Source organism: Podarcis melisellensis (genome assembly GCF_964234715.1).
Source record: "Podarcis melisellensis genome assembly, chromosome: 15".
Lineage (NCBI taxonomy): Eukaryota > Metazoa > Chordata > Lepidosauria > Squamata > Lacertidae > Podarcis > Podarcis melisellensis.
In genome coordinates, this window is record NC_138532.1 from 41,399,919 (window position 1) to 41,417,490 (window position 17,572).

Genomic DNA, 17,572 nt, shown 5'->3' on the forward strand with positions numbered 1-17,572 from the left:
CCCTTTCCAGGTGGAACACCAACCCTGCACTGCGGAACGAGGTCTGGACTGCAGCGAACAAAGCAGTCTGGTTGCAGTAGCCTTCACAGGGCTGCTGTTGTGAAATCTGCTCTTTGCGAAGGGGGATGAAGCTGATCGGTGCTGTGGATTTGGCACGGGGGGCGGCCAGGCGGCAGGGCAGGGAGACTGTGTGCACCCTATGATTTATAAAAGCGTAACGCGGGTGGCGCTGTGGGTTCAACTACAGAGCCTAGGGCTTGCTGATAAGAAGGTTGGCGGTTGGAATCCCCGTGACGGGGTGAGCTCCCGTTGCTCGGTCCCTGCTCCTGCCAACCTAGCAGCTTGAAAGCATGTCAAAGTGCAAGTAGATAAATAGGTACTGCTCCGGCTGGAAGGTAAACGGCGTTTCCGTGCGCTGCTCTGGTTCACCAGAAGCGGCTTAGTCATGCTGGCCACATGACCCGGAAGCTGTACGCCGGCTCCCTCAGCCAGTAAAGCGAGATGAGCGCCACAACCCCAGAGTCAGCCACGACTGGACCTAATGGTCAGGGATCCCTTTACCTTTAACAACCATACTAAGGTTGGTATTAAGGAAACTTATCCATCCATCACTTTGGGGCCAGACACTGCAGCAATGGCACTGCCCACACGGTTCCCCACCCCCAAGTGTACTTTCACCACTCTAATGAGGACTAGAAACTTGCTCTTCTTTGTATACTGTATATATAAATAAAGCAGGGGTGAAAACCCAACGTCTGTAAAATTGTGGGATATATAAAAACGCTGCTAGGAGGTCCCACAGGGATTCTAAAAGCCACAGGAACAGGCCACCAAAGAATAGCCTTGCACAATGGAAATGTAGTGCTAAGGTTGTCTGCTGAGTTTGGATTCGAACGCCAGGAGCTGAGCAGGACCCCTGGTCTCAAAGCCACACTGCAACTCGTTGGAAAAAGACACCCAACTTTACTGGTATCAGTTGCTGTCTTTGAATTCCTTTTTACTGTGGATGGGTTTTGTTAAGCTGCAGCTGAGAGCCATTTGTTGCATTAGATTCCATCCCTTCCTTTGCTCCTGACTACCCTCCTGATGGGACGTGGGTGGCGCTGTGGGTTAAACCACAGAGCCTAGGACTTGCAGATCAGAAGGTCGGCGGTTCGAATCCCCGCAACGGGGTGAGCTCCTGTTGCTCGGTCCCAGTTCCTGCCAGCCTAGCAGTTCGAAAGCACAAAGTGCAAGTAGATAAATAGGTACCACTCTGGTGGGAAGGTAAACGGCATTTCCATGGGCTGCTCTGGTTCGCCAGAAGCGGCTTAGTCATGCTGGCCACATGACCCGGAAGCTGTACGCCGGCTCCCTCGGCCAGTAAAGCGAGGTGAGCGCTGCAACCCCAGAGTCGGTCACGACTGGACCTAATGGTCAGGAGTCCCTTTACCCTCCTGATGCTTCCCTTGCTCTGCAGGCTCTTCCCTGGGTGTTTCTGGCTCTGTTCTCAAATTCTCTCTCTCTCTCTCTCTCTCTCTCTCTCTCTCTCTCTCTCTCTCTTTCTCCATGCCTGCATTACCAATCCCTGATTACTTTCTAGGAACTAAACTTTGGCACCTATGTAGCGAGGACACAGAACCTCTCCAACAGGTAACAAGCCTGGGAAAATATGTACGCAAGTGCTTATGTGTCAAGGTCCAGAGCTCTGCAACTTAACATTTCACCAGCCAACGGGTCACACGCACCTTTGAACTGTATCTTAGGGACTAGAAACTGTGCTTTAAGAAAACCAAAAGCTGAGGCTCTCAGAATGCTTGATTCCACACTCAGAGCTCCGCTAATGACATACAGCCCCTGCTCCTGTCCCGCCTGCTTCTGGCACCCGCTTCCCCAGTGCCATGGACCACCTGCCAATCCCTTCTGACTGGCCAATAGCCAATCGCCTTTCACCCCCATGTCCTGTCCCTTCCCCACCAAGCGTAGCAGGAGCTGGTTCCAATGGCGGAGAGGCAGCTCTTACCTGTCCGCACTGACAAAGACGATCTCAAATTTATGACCGGATTCCTTGATCTTACGATAGGATTCCACTAGTACCCGGGTGAGGCTTCTGCAGGGTGGGCACTGCAAAAGAAATAGCATGGGGAAGGTGGTACATTACTATTACACAGGCAGCCTCATGGCGAGTGGGAATTGCCTATGGGGAAAGGGTTTGGTCAACCGGGAGCAAGTGCTTTTCTCCCCATCAGGCTCTCTACATGCCTAAAATGACTTAAGTAGGTATGTGTAGGCAGGCAGGCTGCAAAACAAGAAACGCTGTTGACTACAACCTTCGGCACAGATAAAGCCGGTGCAATGCAAATAAAGAGTTTAACAAATGTTGGGCAAAAGATTTCTGAATTGCAGGGGGTTGGACTAGATGACCCTTGTGGTCCCTTCCAACTGTACAATGCTAGGATTGTGTGAACACACTCCAAATGCACTTCATATACATTGTTGGGGGGTGCTGGCAGTCACAGCTGCTGTACAAAAGGAGTCGGAATCATAACAAAACTTTCTGAGCCACAAACCATACAAAAATCCCCGCTATTAATTAAAAATAGACTTCATCCCATTACAATCACTGATTATTCTTTACTTATAATTCATCACTACGTTAGTCAATACATGGCTCTGCTTGTGATGACTCAGTTGTAAGGGGAAGGCACTCTGCACATGCTCGCGTGCACCCCTGAGCTCCATTCGCCACCCACACCCCCAAAGTGGTAAAGTTAAGAGCATAGCTCACCCAGTGTGCAGAGAAGTAAACGCCAACATAGGAGCCCTCAAGGGTGCTGCTCTCCTGGGTCTGGCCATTATTTCGGAGGAGAGGCCCAGCAACCACGTCGCCGAATGGCCGGGCCCCCCAAGGGAACTCCAAACCTGGAGCAGGAGCGGGAGGAGCACAGCATAAAGCAGAGAAACGACTAACAACATCACAGCAGCACCCCATCTGTCTCGACCTGTATCCCCCCCAAAAGAGAATCCAAAATGGTGTCTGCCATCATGCAGGCCCAAGACTGGTGTCATTGCAGGAAAGTGCATTGTGGGAAATAAATATGGCAGCTAGGTTCAGTTGCCAAGCACTGCTTAAACCCTCACAATGGCCCAGGAGATGGAGAAGGCAATTGGCCCACACTTAATCCTCAATGGCATCTCCACGTGGGGCTGAAGAAGACTCCCTGCCCCAAACCCTGGAGAGCTGCTGCCAGTCAGTGTAGACAAAACTGAGCTAGATTAACCACTTCTTATAAAGCAGTATATTGAGATTCTAATTAAATCAGCCTGTAATTCCGAACAATGAGGACTGGAATCTTGCTTTGTTCTTAAGAGAAGAGCTGGAGCTTTCTATGCCTCCAAGAAGTCTTTGGTGAGGTTCGCCTGAGTGCATCGGCTTGCCTCAGTCTCTGCCATGCTCTCAGAAAAGGGCAACCGTGACCCACAAGAGGCAATGATGCAAAGATTTCCTTTGGCGTGACAAGCGAGAGCATTAAACACACAGCCTTACCTTCTGGGTCATCTCGAATTACCAAGAGGCCGTTCCGGCACACAACCTTTCCCGTAGTGGCATCTATAAATATCAGCGAGGGAATGTTGGACACTCGGAACTTGTTCCAGAGTTTCAACTGGAGGGAGGGGGAAAAAAAGAGAGAGAGAGATGTGGTAATGAACTGCAAAAGCAAGGAGTGAAGTTATACTTAGAATCCTCTTGCCCCTTCCACTCTCCCTCCTCCCAGTTGCTGTCTCATGGTTCAAAAGCTCAGACTGTAAGCTCCTTGCGGCAGGGACCTAACTGGCTTTTCCGGTTACAACCAGAGGCCATTTTGAATCAAGATGGTGCACGGAACTGTACAAAGCAGCACTGATTTTAATAAATGAATTCAAAACCACACAGATTATTTTGGGTTTCTTACATGTCCCAAGTGGCACCAGGTATGATAAATTAAATTTTTAAAAAATAAGGTAAAAAGAACAAATGAAGAGACCTGCTGGATCAGGCCAATGGCGCACCTAGTATTCTCACAGTGGCCAATCAGATGCCCACAAGCAGAACCTGAGCACAACAACAACTCTCCCCACTCATGAATGGCAGCAACTGGTATTCAGAGGCATGTACTAACTGCCTCCAGCAACAGGAGTGGAGCATAGCTCTTACAGCCAGTAGCCATCAATAGCCTATCCTCCATGAATTTGTTCAATCCGCTTTCAAAGCCATCCAAACTGATGGCCATCACTGCCTCCTCTGGCAACAAGTTCCATTGTTTAACTTTGTGCAAGCTGTTCTCTGGCCACTCTCCCCATTCCATGCATAAGATTCTATCATGTCGGATGGCGGTGATACTTAAAAACGCACCATTTGAAACCCGTTGGCTTTCCACCAGCATGATTGTATGAGCCATGTGCAGATTCGTTCAGAATTGATTCATGAGCAAGGACATCAACCCTGCCAGGTGGTCAGTTCAACCTCGTAAAACTTCAGCTGCAGGAGCTGAAGCGAGGTGCGGTTGCGGGGAAAGCCACACTCTGGAAAACGCAGTCCTCACTCAACCAATCGCTCACCCTGACAACAGCAGGCCTGCACTTTAAAACATTTCCAGAGCCAAAAAGGGTTTTTTTTATGGAGTTTCCGCAGTCTTTAGAGGAGCTTCGGAATGTGTTTGCAAAGGCTCTGGACGGAGTGTCCACTTAAAGGCGGCTAAAGCCTTCTGTTTATTTGGCCGGGCTTTGCAGCCCTTGAGACCCAGAGGAAGGGCAGCTGGGGTTGCATCAGCTTTCCTTGGCTGGGAGACAGGCGAGCGGGTTTCTCCTCCGGTCGCAAGTCAAGCGATGTGGCAGCAGCTCAGATGCTGAAGTGAGCTGGAGAGGGCCTGCGCAGCTGGATCTCAGGAGGGTCAAGAGAGAAAAAAGGTCAGTTTTGCCAGAGAGAGGGAGAGAGAAGAGACGGAGGAGGGCGGAGAAGGAAGGGGAACCAGGCAGCCAAGAAGATCAAGTGGGGGAAATAAGCTCCACATTTGCTCCATTCACTAAAAGGATTGATGCTGAAATCGCATCAAACCCAAGTTCTGACTAGGTTGGGAGGCTGCAGCTGCTGTCTTTCTGAAACCAAGTGCTCTGCTGCAACCAAACAATGCAATTCAACGCCCGCAAGCTTCATTCAGCGAATAACACTTACAATCTGAACTGTATGGAATTCAAATTGTAACACACTAAAATACGAGAAAGAAAAGAAGCAATATTTTTTCAAAACAACAACAATCATACAGCATCTAGCACAGGGCAGGACAATTGTTATTAACAGGCAGAACAAAAAAAAATCAAGTGGTCCATGAGGCAGGGGAAGTTAAGGGAATCAATGCCTTGATGAAAAGAAGTATGCGCCATTTGGACTACTGCAGGGGTCAGCAAAGGATGAACTTTCCTGCTTTTTTCCTCTCCCCACATTATCCCTTTTTTCTTTTGTGTCACGTCCTTTTAGAATGCAAGCTGGTGTTATTTAGACTGATTTGTAAGCATCTCTGTAAGCTTTTCTGATTAAGCAGTGGCATATAAATGCTTTCGATAAATGGCCCAACTTTCTAGTCATGATTAATATGGCAGAGAATACACGAGCAGTGGTTATTTCCCCTCAGCCTTGCAGGCTGAATTCTCCCAGCTGTTCTTACAGCAACTCTGGAAGATAGACTGCTATCCAACCCTCCACCCAGCGCCACCAGACCACAACTCCTCATGGCACTGGAAATCTCCAGGCTAGACTACTGCTGTGCAATGTATATGGGGCTGCCTTTGAAGGTGGAAAGAGTAAATCAAATTGTCAGTTTCTAGCAGCTACCCTAACTTGGTCCCTAAGATATGTAAAAATGGAAGATCCAAACAAGGCATGCTGAAATTCCTAAAGGTGAGCCATTTTCACTATAATCCCCCCAAAGACTATTTTTTTGGGGGAGGAGGGGGGGAACAACACAGCAGGAATCAGTGGCGTAGCGTGGGGGGTGCAGGGGGTGCCGGCCGCACCGGGCGCAACATCTGGGGGGGGCGCGCTTTCACTCGCAGCTCTCTGCCCCTACCTGGCTCACTCACTCTCTCTCAGTTAGGAGGCGCAAATTACTTGCCTTGCCCCGGGTGCTGACAACCCATGCTACGCCACTGGCAGGAATTCCTCCAGCAGAACCTAAACTCCAGTGGCTTATTCCGTCATTGTTCCCTGAGCATACTAGAGGGATGCCAAGATCCCTCTCGCTCCGTCTTTTCTGGAGGCTGGAGAGATTCCTGCACTTTTTTAAAAAAATTAGCTGTTCCCGTTAAAAAGGAAAAAAGGTCTCATCCAATATTGCTTAAAAAAACTCAGAGAACAGGGTTGTGTCTCCCTCCCCACTTCAACTCTTTCCGTTGCTAAGCTACAATAATCGCTTCAACAGCTAAACACTCTTGTAGTTTGCCTCGCTCGATGGTCGGAAAACACCACAGCTCATAGCTGGTGCAATCCTGACGACAGTATCAGTCTCGCAGGGGGAAAGAGGGTGTATGTGTGACTGGTGACTGATATCAGCTTCCCACAACCTGGAAAGCATTGGATTTTTTGGACTACAACTCCCAGCAGCCCTGACAAGCAATGGGGCCGACAAGAGCTTGAACCGTAGTAAAGAAACCATGGCTTCGGATCGTAGTTATAGAGAGCCAGTGTGGTGCAGTGGTTAGAGTGCCAACCTAGGCTCTGGGAGACCAGAGTTCAAATCCCCATTCGGCTCTGAAGCTCACTGGGTGACCCTGGGACAACAACAGGTTTGTTGTGGGAATGAAATGAGTTCCTTGGACAAACAGGTGGGACATAAATGCAATTAATAAATACCGTATTTTTCGCTCTATAAGACGCACCAGACCACAAGACGCCCCTAGTTTTTGGAGGAGGAAAACAAGAAAAAAATTATTCTGAATCTCAGAAGCCAGAACAGCAAGAAGGATCGCTGCGCAGTGAAAGCAGCGATCCCTCTTGCTGTTCTGGCTTCTGGGATAGCTGTGCAGCCTGCATTCGCTCCATAAGACGCACACACATTTCCCCTTACTTTTTAGGAGGGAAAAAGTGAGTCTTATAGAGCAAAAAATACGGTATATAGCATGTGGCTCTATATTTATTATATAGAGTTTGGGCAATCAGACAGACCATGGCGTAAAAGCCTTAGGAATCTCCAGGCCTAAATAAACAGTTTTCCCCAAACCACACTCACCTGCCCCACACCTGACAACATATGGGATGCAGGTAAGACACAACTCCTTTACAAGCTGGGCTCTCAAACAGCTGGCATCATCTATATTATGGTGGGGCGGTCACTCTCAGTGCCAATCGCAGAGAGCCCCTCTGAACTTTGACGGACAGGCACTCCTCTAAAGTTTGACCATAGGGCAGTGGTGCAATTAAGGATCTCACCCGCAGGCTAGATGAGGTACCCCATCTGGTTGGTCACTGTGAGAACAGAATGCTGGACGCGCTGGTAGTTCACAAAATGGGTATAACAAAATGCAAGAGAATGCTAAGCTGCAGATATCATTGGGAACACTGTAGTCCTAAACCCATCTGCTCCTATTTATTTTTCCTCCTCCCTCCTCCTTGCCCTTTCCTCATTCAAATACATTAAACCTTTGTATTATATACCTGTTGTTTGTTCACTTTGCGTCTATATTGAAGTTGCATTTTTTTTGCAGATGTATAAAACGTTTTTTTTTAAAAAAATTAAATATGGTATCAGGGAGGGGCAATTACTTCCCCAAACATGTCCCCTGAGCACTCTTTTTTAAAAACACACACACACTAAGAAAGCCATTTCCAGAACTATCCCAGATGCAAGAGATTTTTCTGCTTCTAATTTTCTTTGAAATAAACATTTAAAGAAACATTTTTGGGGGTGGGGGGAAGAGAGAAAGCACAGAGGTGCCTTGCTGCTTTGGAATGAAAGCTCAGCTGTTTTCAAGCTTCACAAGAGGCTTTTTTGTGCTGGGAGGCGGGGGGGGGGGGTAAGAGCTTAACCATAATGGTAACAGATCTTTTCTTCTGTTAATTCTCTTTGCAGCAACCATCACTGGCCAGGTGGGAGAAAGCGGATTTGGTCTCGTCAAAATCCGGATAGGGCAAACCGGGTGGGGAGCTTAGTATGAGCCAGGCAGCTTCAACAAGGAAAGAAAACTACTCTGGAAAAGAAAAAGGGTGAGGGGACACTTGGGTGTGGAAGGAGAGGCCAGGAGAATCAAATGGAGAAAGGGGTAGGGGAGGAATTTGGGAGAAGGGTTCTGCCCAACGACATTCACACGCTGGGTGCAGGTCTCCTGACAACTCTCATTCTCTTTAACAAGCTAGCATTCCCTTTCAACATGCCAGGCAAGAGGGGTTAGGATTGGCGTCTTGGGCCACATCCACACCACATGTTTTAAATGATGCCACTTTAAACAGCCACGGCTCCCCCCAAAGGATTCTGGGAGCTGCAGTTTGCTAAGGGTGCTGGGAGTTGCGAGGAGACACCCCAACTCTCCTCACAGAGACACAATTCCCAGAACGATTTAAAGATCAATCTCTCGTCACAGGAAACGCTGGGAACTGTAGCTCTGGGAGGTAAATAGAAGTCTCCTAACCACTCTCTGCATCCTTTACAAATCTACAGCTCCCAGGAATCTCAGTTTGAAACCATACCAAACCATGCTTAGCTTGGCAAATGTGCTAGCAGTTGTATTAGGGTCGCCATATTTCAAAAAGTGAAAATCTGGACACAACACAGTTGCTGAACTTTTTTTTGCAAGCTAAATCTTTCCACTTTCCACTGTTCCCGATGGCCAAATCCTGGCTATGTTTGGGAATTCCAGACAAATGCAACCCTTCTTATATATCTGCTCAAGCCCAACAGTAGGCAGAGCCAAAGACAATGATAGGCAGAGTCAACTGGTCTGGTTTTGCCCCCATACTGTTTCCTGCTGAGTTTGGGTTTGATATCCCGCTTTATCCCTACCCAAAGGAGTCTGAAAGTGGCTAACATTCTCCTTTCCCTTCCTCCCCGACAACAATCACTCTGTGAGGTGAGTGGGGCTGAGAGACTTCAGAGAAGCGTGACTGGCCCAAGGTCATCCAGCAGCTGCATGTGGAGGAGCGGAGACGCGAACCCGGTTCCCCAGATTACAAATCTACCGCTCTAACCACTACACCACACTGGCTCACAGTTCTATTGAGGGGAGGAAATCAGATTAAGGAGGAGGAGGATGACAGCAGATTCTGGGCTGGTTGCAAGTGTGGTGTAGTGGTTAGTGTAGGACTAGGACATCGGAGACCAGGGTTCAAATCCCCCACTAGGCCATGAAGCTCCTTGGGTATGACCTTGGGGGCCAGTCACTGTCTGTCTCAGCCTAACCTGCCTCACAGGGTCGTTCTGGGGATTAAACGAGGACAGGGAGAACCATGTATGCCACCTTGAGCTCCTTGGAGACAGTGTAGTAAGCAAATAAAAAGTGCATAGCCGAGCATGTAAGCTGCCCACGTGGGGTGGAAAGCCCAGAGAGAAAGAAAGCCAAGGGGCCTTTCCCCAGGAAATGGAGATCGTAGCCACAACATGAATCACAAACACCCAGGGTGGTGTGTAAACAACAACAAGACGAAAATAAGAAACAGACGTAACCCCCCCTCCTCCGAACGCGTGCACAAACACACACACCCCTCCATGGATCACAGTGAACTTGGCTCCACGCACCGTTTTCTTTTGATTTGTTTGGATACCACTGCAGCGAGCGCCAGGAAAAATCTGTCCGATTTGTCATAACAAACCAAAGGTAAACAGAAAAGCATTAGCCAATTAAGCAGGAATGTGGCGTCTTAGGACGGGGAGGTGGCGGCGGCTGCTCGTTGCCAACCAGGGCTGCTTCTCTGGAGGGAAGGGCACAATAGCAGGGTTGGTGGGCAGAGGACAGCGTCCCTGGGAAGCAAAGAGGGGAGTCTCACTGGACCCGATGAGCCGTTTGCAGCGGGACTCTTTGCGAGGGTTTAATGCCACCTGCCGCAGAGGGAAGGCCCAGGCGGGGAGGGCAGGCGGCTGACAGATGCCCTCCCTGGGGACCTTGGCCTTACAACTTGGAGAGATGCCTAGGAAGCCCAAAGCCAGACCACAGAGAGAGAGAAGGCCAGGCCAGGTGGCTGAATGGGGCCTTTCCGCTTGCGTCTGATTTAACAGAGGCTTTCGGCATCCGCTCCAGGGTAGGATGCAAGGGGAGATTTATGGAGGGCTGGAAAAAGAGAATCAAATGTACCATGGATAATTCTTTTTGGAGACTCAGCAAGCCAAGCTGCAGCCTTGCAAGCCAATCCCCTGAATCTTCCTAGACTTTTTCCCAACCTTCACAAAATCCTCCAGAGGAGGTAGGGAAATGTTTCTAGTCCATAAGAAATGCGCCTGACCTACACTCAAGGTCAGTATCATCACAGAGCAAGCACACTGATGGCCTCAAAGGCAGAAAAGAAACAGCATCTTGAAAACTTTTGTGGACTCCACAACTGGGAGGCAATAATGTAAGAATAACATTGCTGGATCAGACCCAGAGGCTGTTTTAAGCCCAACATCCTGTTCTCACAGAGTGACATGAGCGCAACAGCCTTTTCCCCATTTGTGATTCAGCGGGTAAATTCAGGGATAGACTGCTCCTAAACTGGGAAGTTCCACATAGCCATTGTGACTAGTAGCCATTGATGAGGCTTCTCCTCCTCCATCTTTGCCGTATCCCCTCTGAAAGCCATCTGAACCTGGCAATGTTCCCTACATGTTGCAGCAATGAGTTCCACAAGTGTGTTGGGTTCTGTGTCCTGAACGCTCCCGCCTTGAGTTTCTCTGGATCGACTCCCAAGTTGGAAAGTGTTACAGGAGAAAGGAAGTTCCTTCTCTTCCCCCCTCCCTATTAATCTGAAAAACAAGATTTCCATACCATTTTCCACAAGTCGTATAAAAAGTGGAAGTCAAAGTGTTGGCAGGTTGCAGCACCCACCGTGGCTGTAGAGACTGATATAGGAGAGACATGTTTTGTTGCAGCTGGGGCAGAGGAAGGCGACCGGTTGTGCTGCTGCAGATGCACCATGGTGTTTCTTCTCTCTGCGCTCCTCCCAGCAGTTATTTCTGCTCCGGTCACTGCTACAGATACACCACCTGACTGCCTATCTCCAGGCACTGTGGTCGTCTGCAAGGGAATCCTACAGGGCAGGGTTGATGTTGCCAATCTTCATGCCATGTTTGCAGACATTTCTGTAGTTGGTCTCCCAACAGGCCTGGTGCCTGAAGCACGTCCTTGGGGTTCCTGCCATCTTCCATTCTGTGAAGATGACCAAGCCACTGTAGACATCGCTGAGACAGGACTGCAAACATGCTGGGAATCTGGGCTTGGGAGAGCTCATCTTTGTTTGAGTCTCTGCCCTGCCCTGTGATGCTCAAAATCTTCCTGACACAGCGCACATGGAAGGGCTTGAGGCATCGCTCCTGGTGGGTGTAAGTTGCCCACAACTCGCCTCCATAAAGCAGCATGCTCAAAACGCAAGCCTAGTAGAGCTTCATCTTGCTATTGGTCGTCAGCATCACATTCTCCCATACCCTTTTGGAGAAGCGACCTATTGCCATAGCTGCCTTGCCAATACACTTGTCCAGCTCACCACTGATAGAGAAGTTGCTGGTTATGGTGGAGCCTGAGTAGACAAAATCATCTATTACCTCAAGTGGGTGGTTACCAATGCTGATGTGTTGAGGTGCTGACCCAGAATGTTAACTACACAAGAAAACAAACACCATGGAGCAGACCTAGAAGGTGCGGGTATGGGAAGTAGCCCAAGGCACAAAGGTAGACATTTACCTTCATTGCTCCACTCACTTTCCCCTCTGACCTCGCCCACCACTGGCACGTGGCCCTTGGAAGCTTTCCCAGATAGAAATGTGGTCCTCAGATTGAAGAAGGTTCCAGAACATTCAGATTGACTTCTTTTCCCTGATCCAGCAAGGAAGTCCCCACATTCAGATATTACAAACATATTCCTAGCCTGGTTACTTGGGAGGCAATTAGCACTTGTCACAGGCAACCAAAGGCCACTTTTAAAATATAGCCAGTCTCCTAGGTCTGATTGAGCGCAGGGAAGCAAAACTCCCCAAGATCCAAAGGTGAACTGACAGCTAACCCCTTAAATTTTCAGATATGCAATACCCAGGTCTGGAGGAATTGGGGAGAAGATACAATTCTCTCTCTCTCTCTCTCTCTCTCCCTGTTCCCCTCCCCTCCCCCCAAAGATAATTAAAGTCAGTACATTCCGGATTTAAAGAGGCTCTTGCAAGCTCTGACAATCCCGACCTATAGCAGAAAAGCAGGCAGGCAACAGTTGGAGCCAGAAGGTCTATTGAATGCATCCAGACACCGTCTGGCGTGCTGGATCCCAGCCCGTTCCCTTGACTCCAGAGGCCCCCAGGATCCTAGATCTGGATTTGTCAAAACAGCTCTGGGTTTAAAAGAATAGCAGCAGTTAGCACCTCCTGTCTAAGGAGGCTTATTAAAAGGTGGTTTTTTCAGTGGCGTAGCGTGGGGGGTGCAAGGGGTGCCAGCCGCACCGGGCGCAACATTTTTGGGGGCGCACTCGGAGCTCTCTGCCCCTACCTGGTCCTGGTGGCTCACTCTCTCTCTCACAGTGCTGGCTGCGAAGGAAAGGACGAGGCTGCGTGCTCCCCAGCCCAGGCGCTGCATTCTGCGCGCACACTCGCTTGCAGCTAGAAGCCCTGCAGAAAAGGCCGTCGGGTGCAGGAGCGGCGCCTACGTCGCGCTTCCCGGAGGGGGCGCGTCGCCCGGCATTGGCGCGCGTTTGGGCGGGCTGCGGAGGGCGCGAGCGCTGCGTGCGCCCCAGGAGGCCGGCGAGGGCGGGAAAGCGGGCGGCTCGCTCCTCCCGTGCGCCCGAAGGGGCTTTTTTGGCGGTTCCCCCGCTGCTACGAAGTCCTAAGCAACGAGAAGGAAAGCGCCTCATGAGCATAGCACTGGAGGGTGAGTCTCAACTTTTCTGGACGAGCACTCAATGTGTTGCAGATATTAAGCATAAGAAACGCTCCTCATTGTCCACACCCATAAAAATATTCATTTATTTTTTTATAAATATTTTATTAAATTTTCAAATACATAATACAAGATCCCTACACCAAAAAGCCAGAACCAAAATACCAAAGAGCCATATAGAAAGAAAGAAAAAAGAAAAAAGAGAAAAATATAACCAACCATTCAGTACAACTTTTCTTATATAACTGATTGGACTTCCTCACATCTCCTTACCCTGCATTATTTATAATAAGAATGTCAGCAAATTATTACCTTGTTTCATACCTTATTTTGTACTTTCCAAATATTATACTTCTAAATTTAAAACAATTTTTATCAATTGCTCATACCTTAAAATTAAACGTAGTGTTGCCTTAAATTTCGACCTTTTCTTACTTATAACTTAATTTTCTATTTTACAAAGTCTATTTGCTGGAACTGATATTTTCTAAATCGTGCAAATACTTAACATTCATACAACTTATAATGTTTTTGTAAATAGTCCTTAAACTTCTTCCAGTCCTCTTCCATTGTTTCTTCTCCCAAGTCTCGGATTCTGCCAGTCATTTCAGCCAATTCCATATAGTCCATCAATTGCGTCTGCCACTCTTCCAGTGTGGGCAAGTCTTGTGTCTTCCAATACTTTGCAATAAGTATTCTTGCTGCTGTTGTCGCATACATAAAGAAACTTCTGTCCTTTTTTAACACTTTCTGGCCGACAATGCCCAAGAGGAAGGCCTCCGGTTTCTTAACAAAGGTATATTTAAATCAGTGGCGTAGCGTGGGGGGTGCAGGGGGGGCCAGCCGCACCAGGCGCAACATCTGGGGGTTAGGGTTAGGGTGCGCAAATCCACGGGTTAGGGGGCGCAAATTACTTGCCTTGCCCCGGGCGCTGACAACCCACGCTACGCCACTGGGTTTTTTAAATGCATCTATCATCTATCTATCTATCTATCTGTCTGTCTGTCTGTCTGTCTGTCTGTCTGTCTGTCTATCTATCATCTATCAGCTCAGTGATTCTGATGTACTCACCCACTTTAAAGCAAAATTTCCTTCTCTCAAAACCGGAAAAATCTTCTGTTCCCCCTTCACATGGAAGCAAACAGGTGATGGCCAGTTAGGATTCTGATCAAACTCATTTTGGACCCCCAAGTGAACACCCCACTTTGCGGGGCTAGCACCACCTGACTCTGCAGAGGAAAAATCTGGGGAACAACTTAGCTCTAGAGCCTCTCCAAAGGGAATCAAGATGAGGAAGCTTCATTTAAGTTAATTGAAAGAGAGAGATTATATTATGGTGGATTTTTGAAAGACAGTCTGTCATTGGAAGGGGATTCTGGTCTAATCGCCACCCACCCTTGGCTTTTATCAGGACAGGGTGACATTTCCTGACACATCTTTCTCTAGACAAGAAGGAAATTTACCAGAGCTCTGGTTTAGAAGCACATGAAAAGTGTCTTGGAGGAACAGCGCAATCTATGGGAGTCCCCTGCACTCAAACACCCGGGAGACCAGAGTTCAAATGCCCACTTGGCCACACAACTTGATGGGTGCCCTTGGACCCCTCACTGTCCCTCAGCCTCACCTTCTCACAGGGTTGTTGTGAGAATAAAATGGGAAGGAAGAGAACCACATCCACCACCCTGGAGGACACAGTGGGGTTATGAATGCAATGTTTTTATATATATATAAAAAAAACTGGACCCTCAGAGATTTGATCTGGCCAAAGCAGTTCCCGGCCACCATCTTCCCGCATCAGAATTCACTGCGTAGCAAAGGAGGTGTTTTGTGCGCTACGGAACATCTTTTCCCTCAAATCCGACAGTGGGAGTAAGCGAGGGAGGCTTTTGTTCAAAGTAGGGCAAGTTCATTCATCCCCGCTGTGCACAGTTTCTCTTTATCCCCGCTCCCTCCTTTCAAGCTCAAAAGGGCCTCTGAAAAGGCAGGATCCACAGCTGGCTCCAAACTCACCTGCTAGCAAAAAGAGACAGGCCTACCACCAGGAAGAAGAGTGGGGGGGAACTGCAGCCCTGCGGCAGGAACTGACCGGTAACACCCACAGGCTACACTCAGAGCATCGAAGTTTAGGGGGGAGATCACACAGACACACACACAGAGACACACACACACACACACACACAGACACACACAGGATTTTAGAGTTTGATTTGGCTCTGTAACTGGAATATTGAGGGAAAGGGACATAGCTCAGTGGAACAGCATTTGCCTTGTGTACAGAAGGTCACAGGTCTGACTATAAGGCAACTTCCTATATTCCTAATCAATCAGTTTTTATTAAAGAACCATGAGGACTAGAACCCTGGTTCATTTCCAGGGGAAGAGCTGTAGCTCAGGGACGCAGCATGGAGAAGGTCCCAGGTCAAACCCTCATATCTCCACATAGGGCTGGGAATGTCCCCCCATCTGAAGACCTGAAGAGCTGTTTCCAGTCAGTGCAGACAACTCTCAGCTAGATGGAACAATGATCTGACTTTGTATAAGGGAGTCTCTTCTGTTCCGTGGGAGAAAGAACCACAGTTGTTTTGTTAATGTTTTTGCTATCCTGACCACAGCTATTTGGGGATCATTAAGACATTAATTATTCCCAGAACATAATTTTATCGGGAAATCCAAGTGCTTCTAGGTAACTTCTGGTCCTCCTGAGTCACAGAAATGTAACCAGAATGGCAAAGATTTTGTAATTTTCCTCTCTTTTCACTATTTAAACTAGAACAGCTGTTTTTGTTTTGTTTTGTTTTGTTTGTTTGTTTGCTTTACCTTGAGCCTAGCTGAGTGTTCCCAACAATAAAATAAAATAAAATGTACCCAAGGACACCAGGCGAACAACACAACAGGAATCTGCATCCCCTACTTCAGAATTTAAGTAGGGTACAATTACAAGGAAGGACTGTACCATTTAATGCACTGGGTATCCTTCCCACTCCATTTTCAACCTGTAAAATGGAGAACAAACCAGCCTACTTCACAAGGGTGTTGCAAACTGGGAAAGGGAAAGACGAAAGTACATTACAAGTGCTTCATCATCAATAAGACGTTGAGATCCAATCTCACACTGGATTTAAGAAAGAGGTAATCGTCACCTGTAGAACTGTTCAAGACTAGAAGTTTCTCCAGAGTTAAGAACACTTATATAAGCCTTCTAGCCAATCAGGGAGCCAAACTAGGAACCAGCCAATCAGGGAGCCAAGCTAGAAACCAGCCAATCAGGATTCCTTGCTGGAATCTAGCCAATCAAAATATATCAGCGGGGCCTGAAAAAGGTGGGAAAGTTCCACCCTTTCTTGGTCCCGAACAATGAAATGAGTAAGAAGTGCTGTCGCCTTTGGGCCAAAAGGAACTGGATTTGAGCCAACGGATGCCAGTAGCATGAAAATGCAAAGAGATGAATGCAAAAAAGGGTGAAGCTGCAGAAGAGGAAGGCACTGGATTTAAAAAACCAACCCCATTAGCCAAGGAGGAACAACGGACCGTGATACAGTAGTTGTTAGCTATGGAGATCCCTGGGTTGGCGGGCCGGGAAGGAAACGAGCTGACATGATTCCAAAGCCCACAGAAAACCCTGCTAGCGCTTTTCAAAACAAAGCCGTCAGCCTCTGTTCTAAAAAGGAAAAAGAAAAAAATCTCCCACTTACCGGAACTGGGAGGAACTCCAACTCAGCAGTGGCCAGAGAATGAGGCAATAAAAAGGACATTAGAGAGAGCCTGGCTGATTCAGATAAAAATTCAGCTTTCTATTCCCAGACTGGATAGGACAGATCCCCCAGTCCAGGGAAGCTCACAATCAGGACATCAGTAGTGTAATGGCAAATTCAGTAGTGCAGGGTCCGTTCACGATAGTCACAGCCATGCCCCTTCTAAGTTTATAAAACTCTCTAATAACTATAATAATTAGGGGTGCATTGCAATGCTTGGTGCAGATCTCCATGTGTTTGTTACCTTTCAGTTGGATTTACTGTTTTCTGTGCAGGCACATGGGCAAATGATTTGATCTAATACCTTCTTTTGGTGGGACTCAAGTTATGTTTTCCATGAAATTCCCTTGTAGGGAACAGAACTTGCACTCGCCATTCCCTTGAAAACCACTTGTGTTTTCAGTGCTCCTAAATGCTTAGGTTTGGAGCATACAGAACAACTCCTCAGTGTTCTTCCCATGCACCATCTCCAGAGTGACCCTAGGAGCCCGTCCTCAGTGACTGGCTCACCTCCTTTCACTCTGATTGGCCCCAATCAGTTACAAAGGAAAAGGAGACAGACTTCTCAGTGGCTAAAAAGCTCCCGTTTCATGTTGTCTAGGCTCTAAGACGCTGAAGATGGAGACCCTGCTGCAGAAATAGTATCAAGAGTTTTCAACATCCTGGATCACTGTAGGACATGAAGGCAATAGCCATCTTCAGCTGTTGTTTCCCAGCAACCAGGACTCAGGGATAAACTACTTCTGAAGCTGGAGGTTCCATTTACCCCT

The 17,572-nt window shown here is 48.1% G+C and overlaps 1 protein-coding gene across 1 annotated transcript in view; it reads right to left on the reverse strand.

The window, feature by feature from the left end:
- Positions 1-17,572, reverse strand: part of NXN (nucleoredoxin) — a 66,298-nt gene that overhangs the window by 19,667 nt on the left and 29,059 nt on the right. The window contains exons 2-4 of the mRNA XM_081890538.1: positions 3,527-3,644; positions 2,768-2,901; positions 2,003-2,103 (exon numbers count right to left, since the gene is read on the reverse strand). Coding sequence (XP_081746664.1) covers positions 2,003-2,103; positions 2,768-2,901; positions 3,527-3,644 — 353 coding nt within the window. The remainder of the gene's footprint in view (positions 1-2,002; positions 2,104-2,767; positions 2,902-3,526; positions 3,645-17,572) is intronic.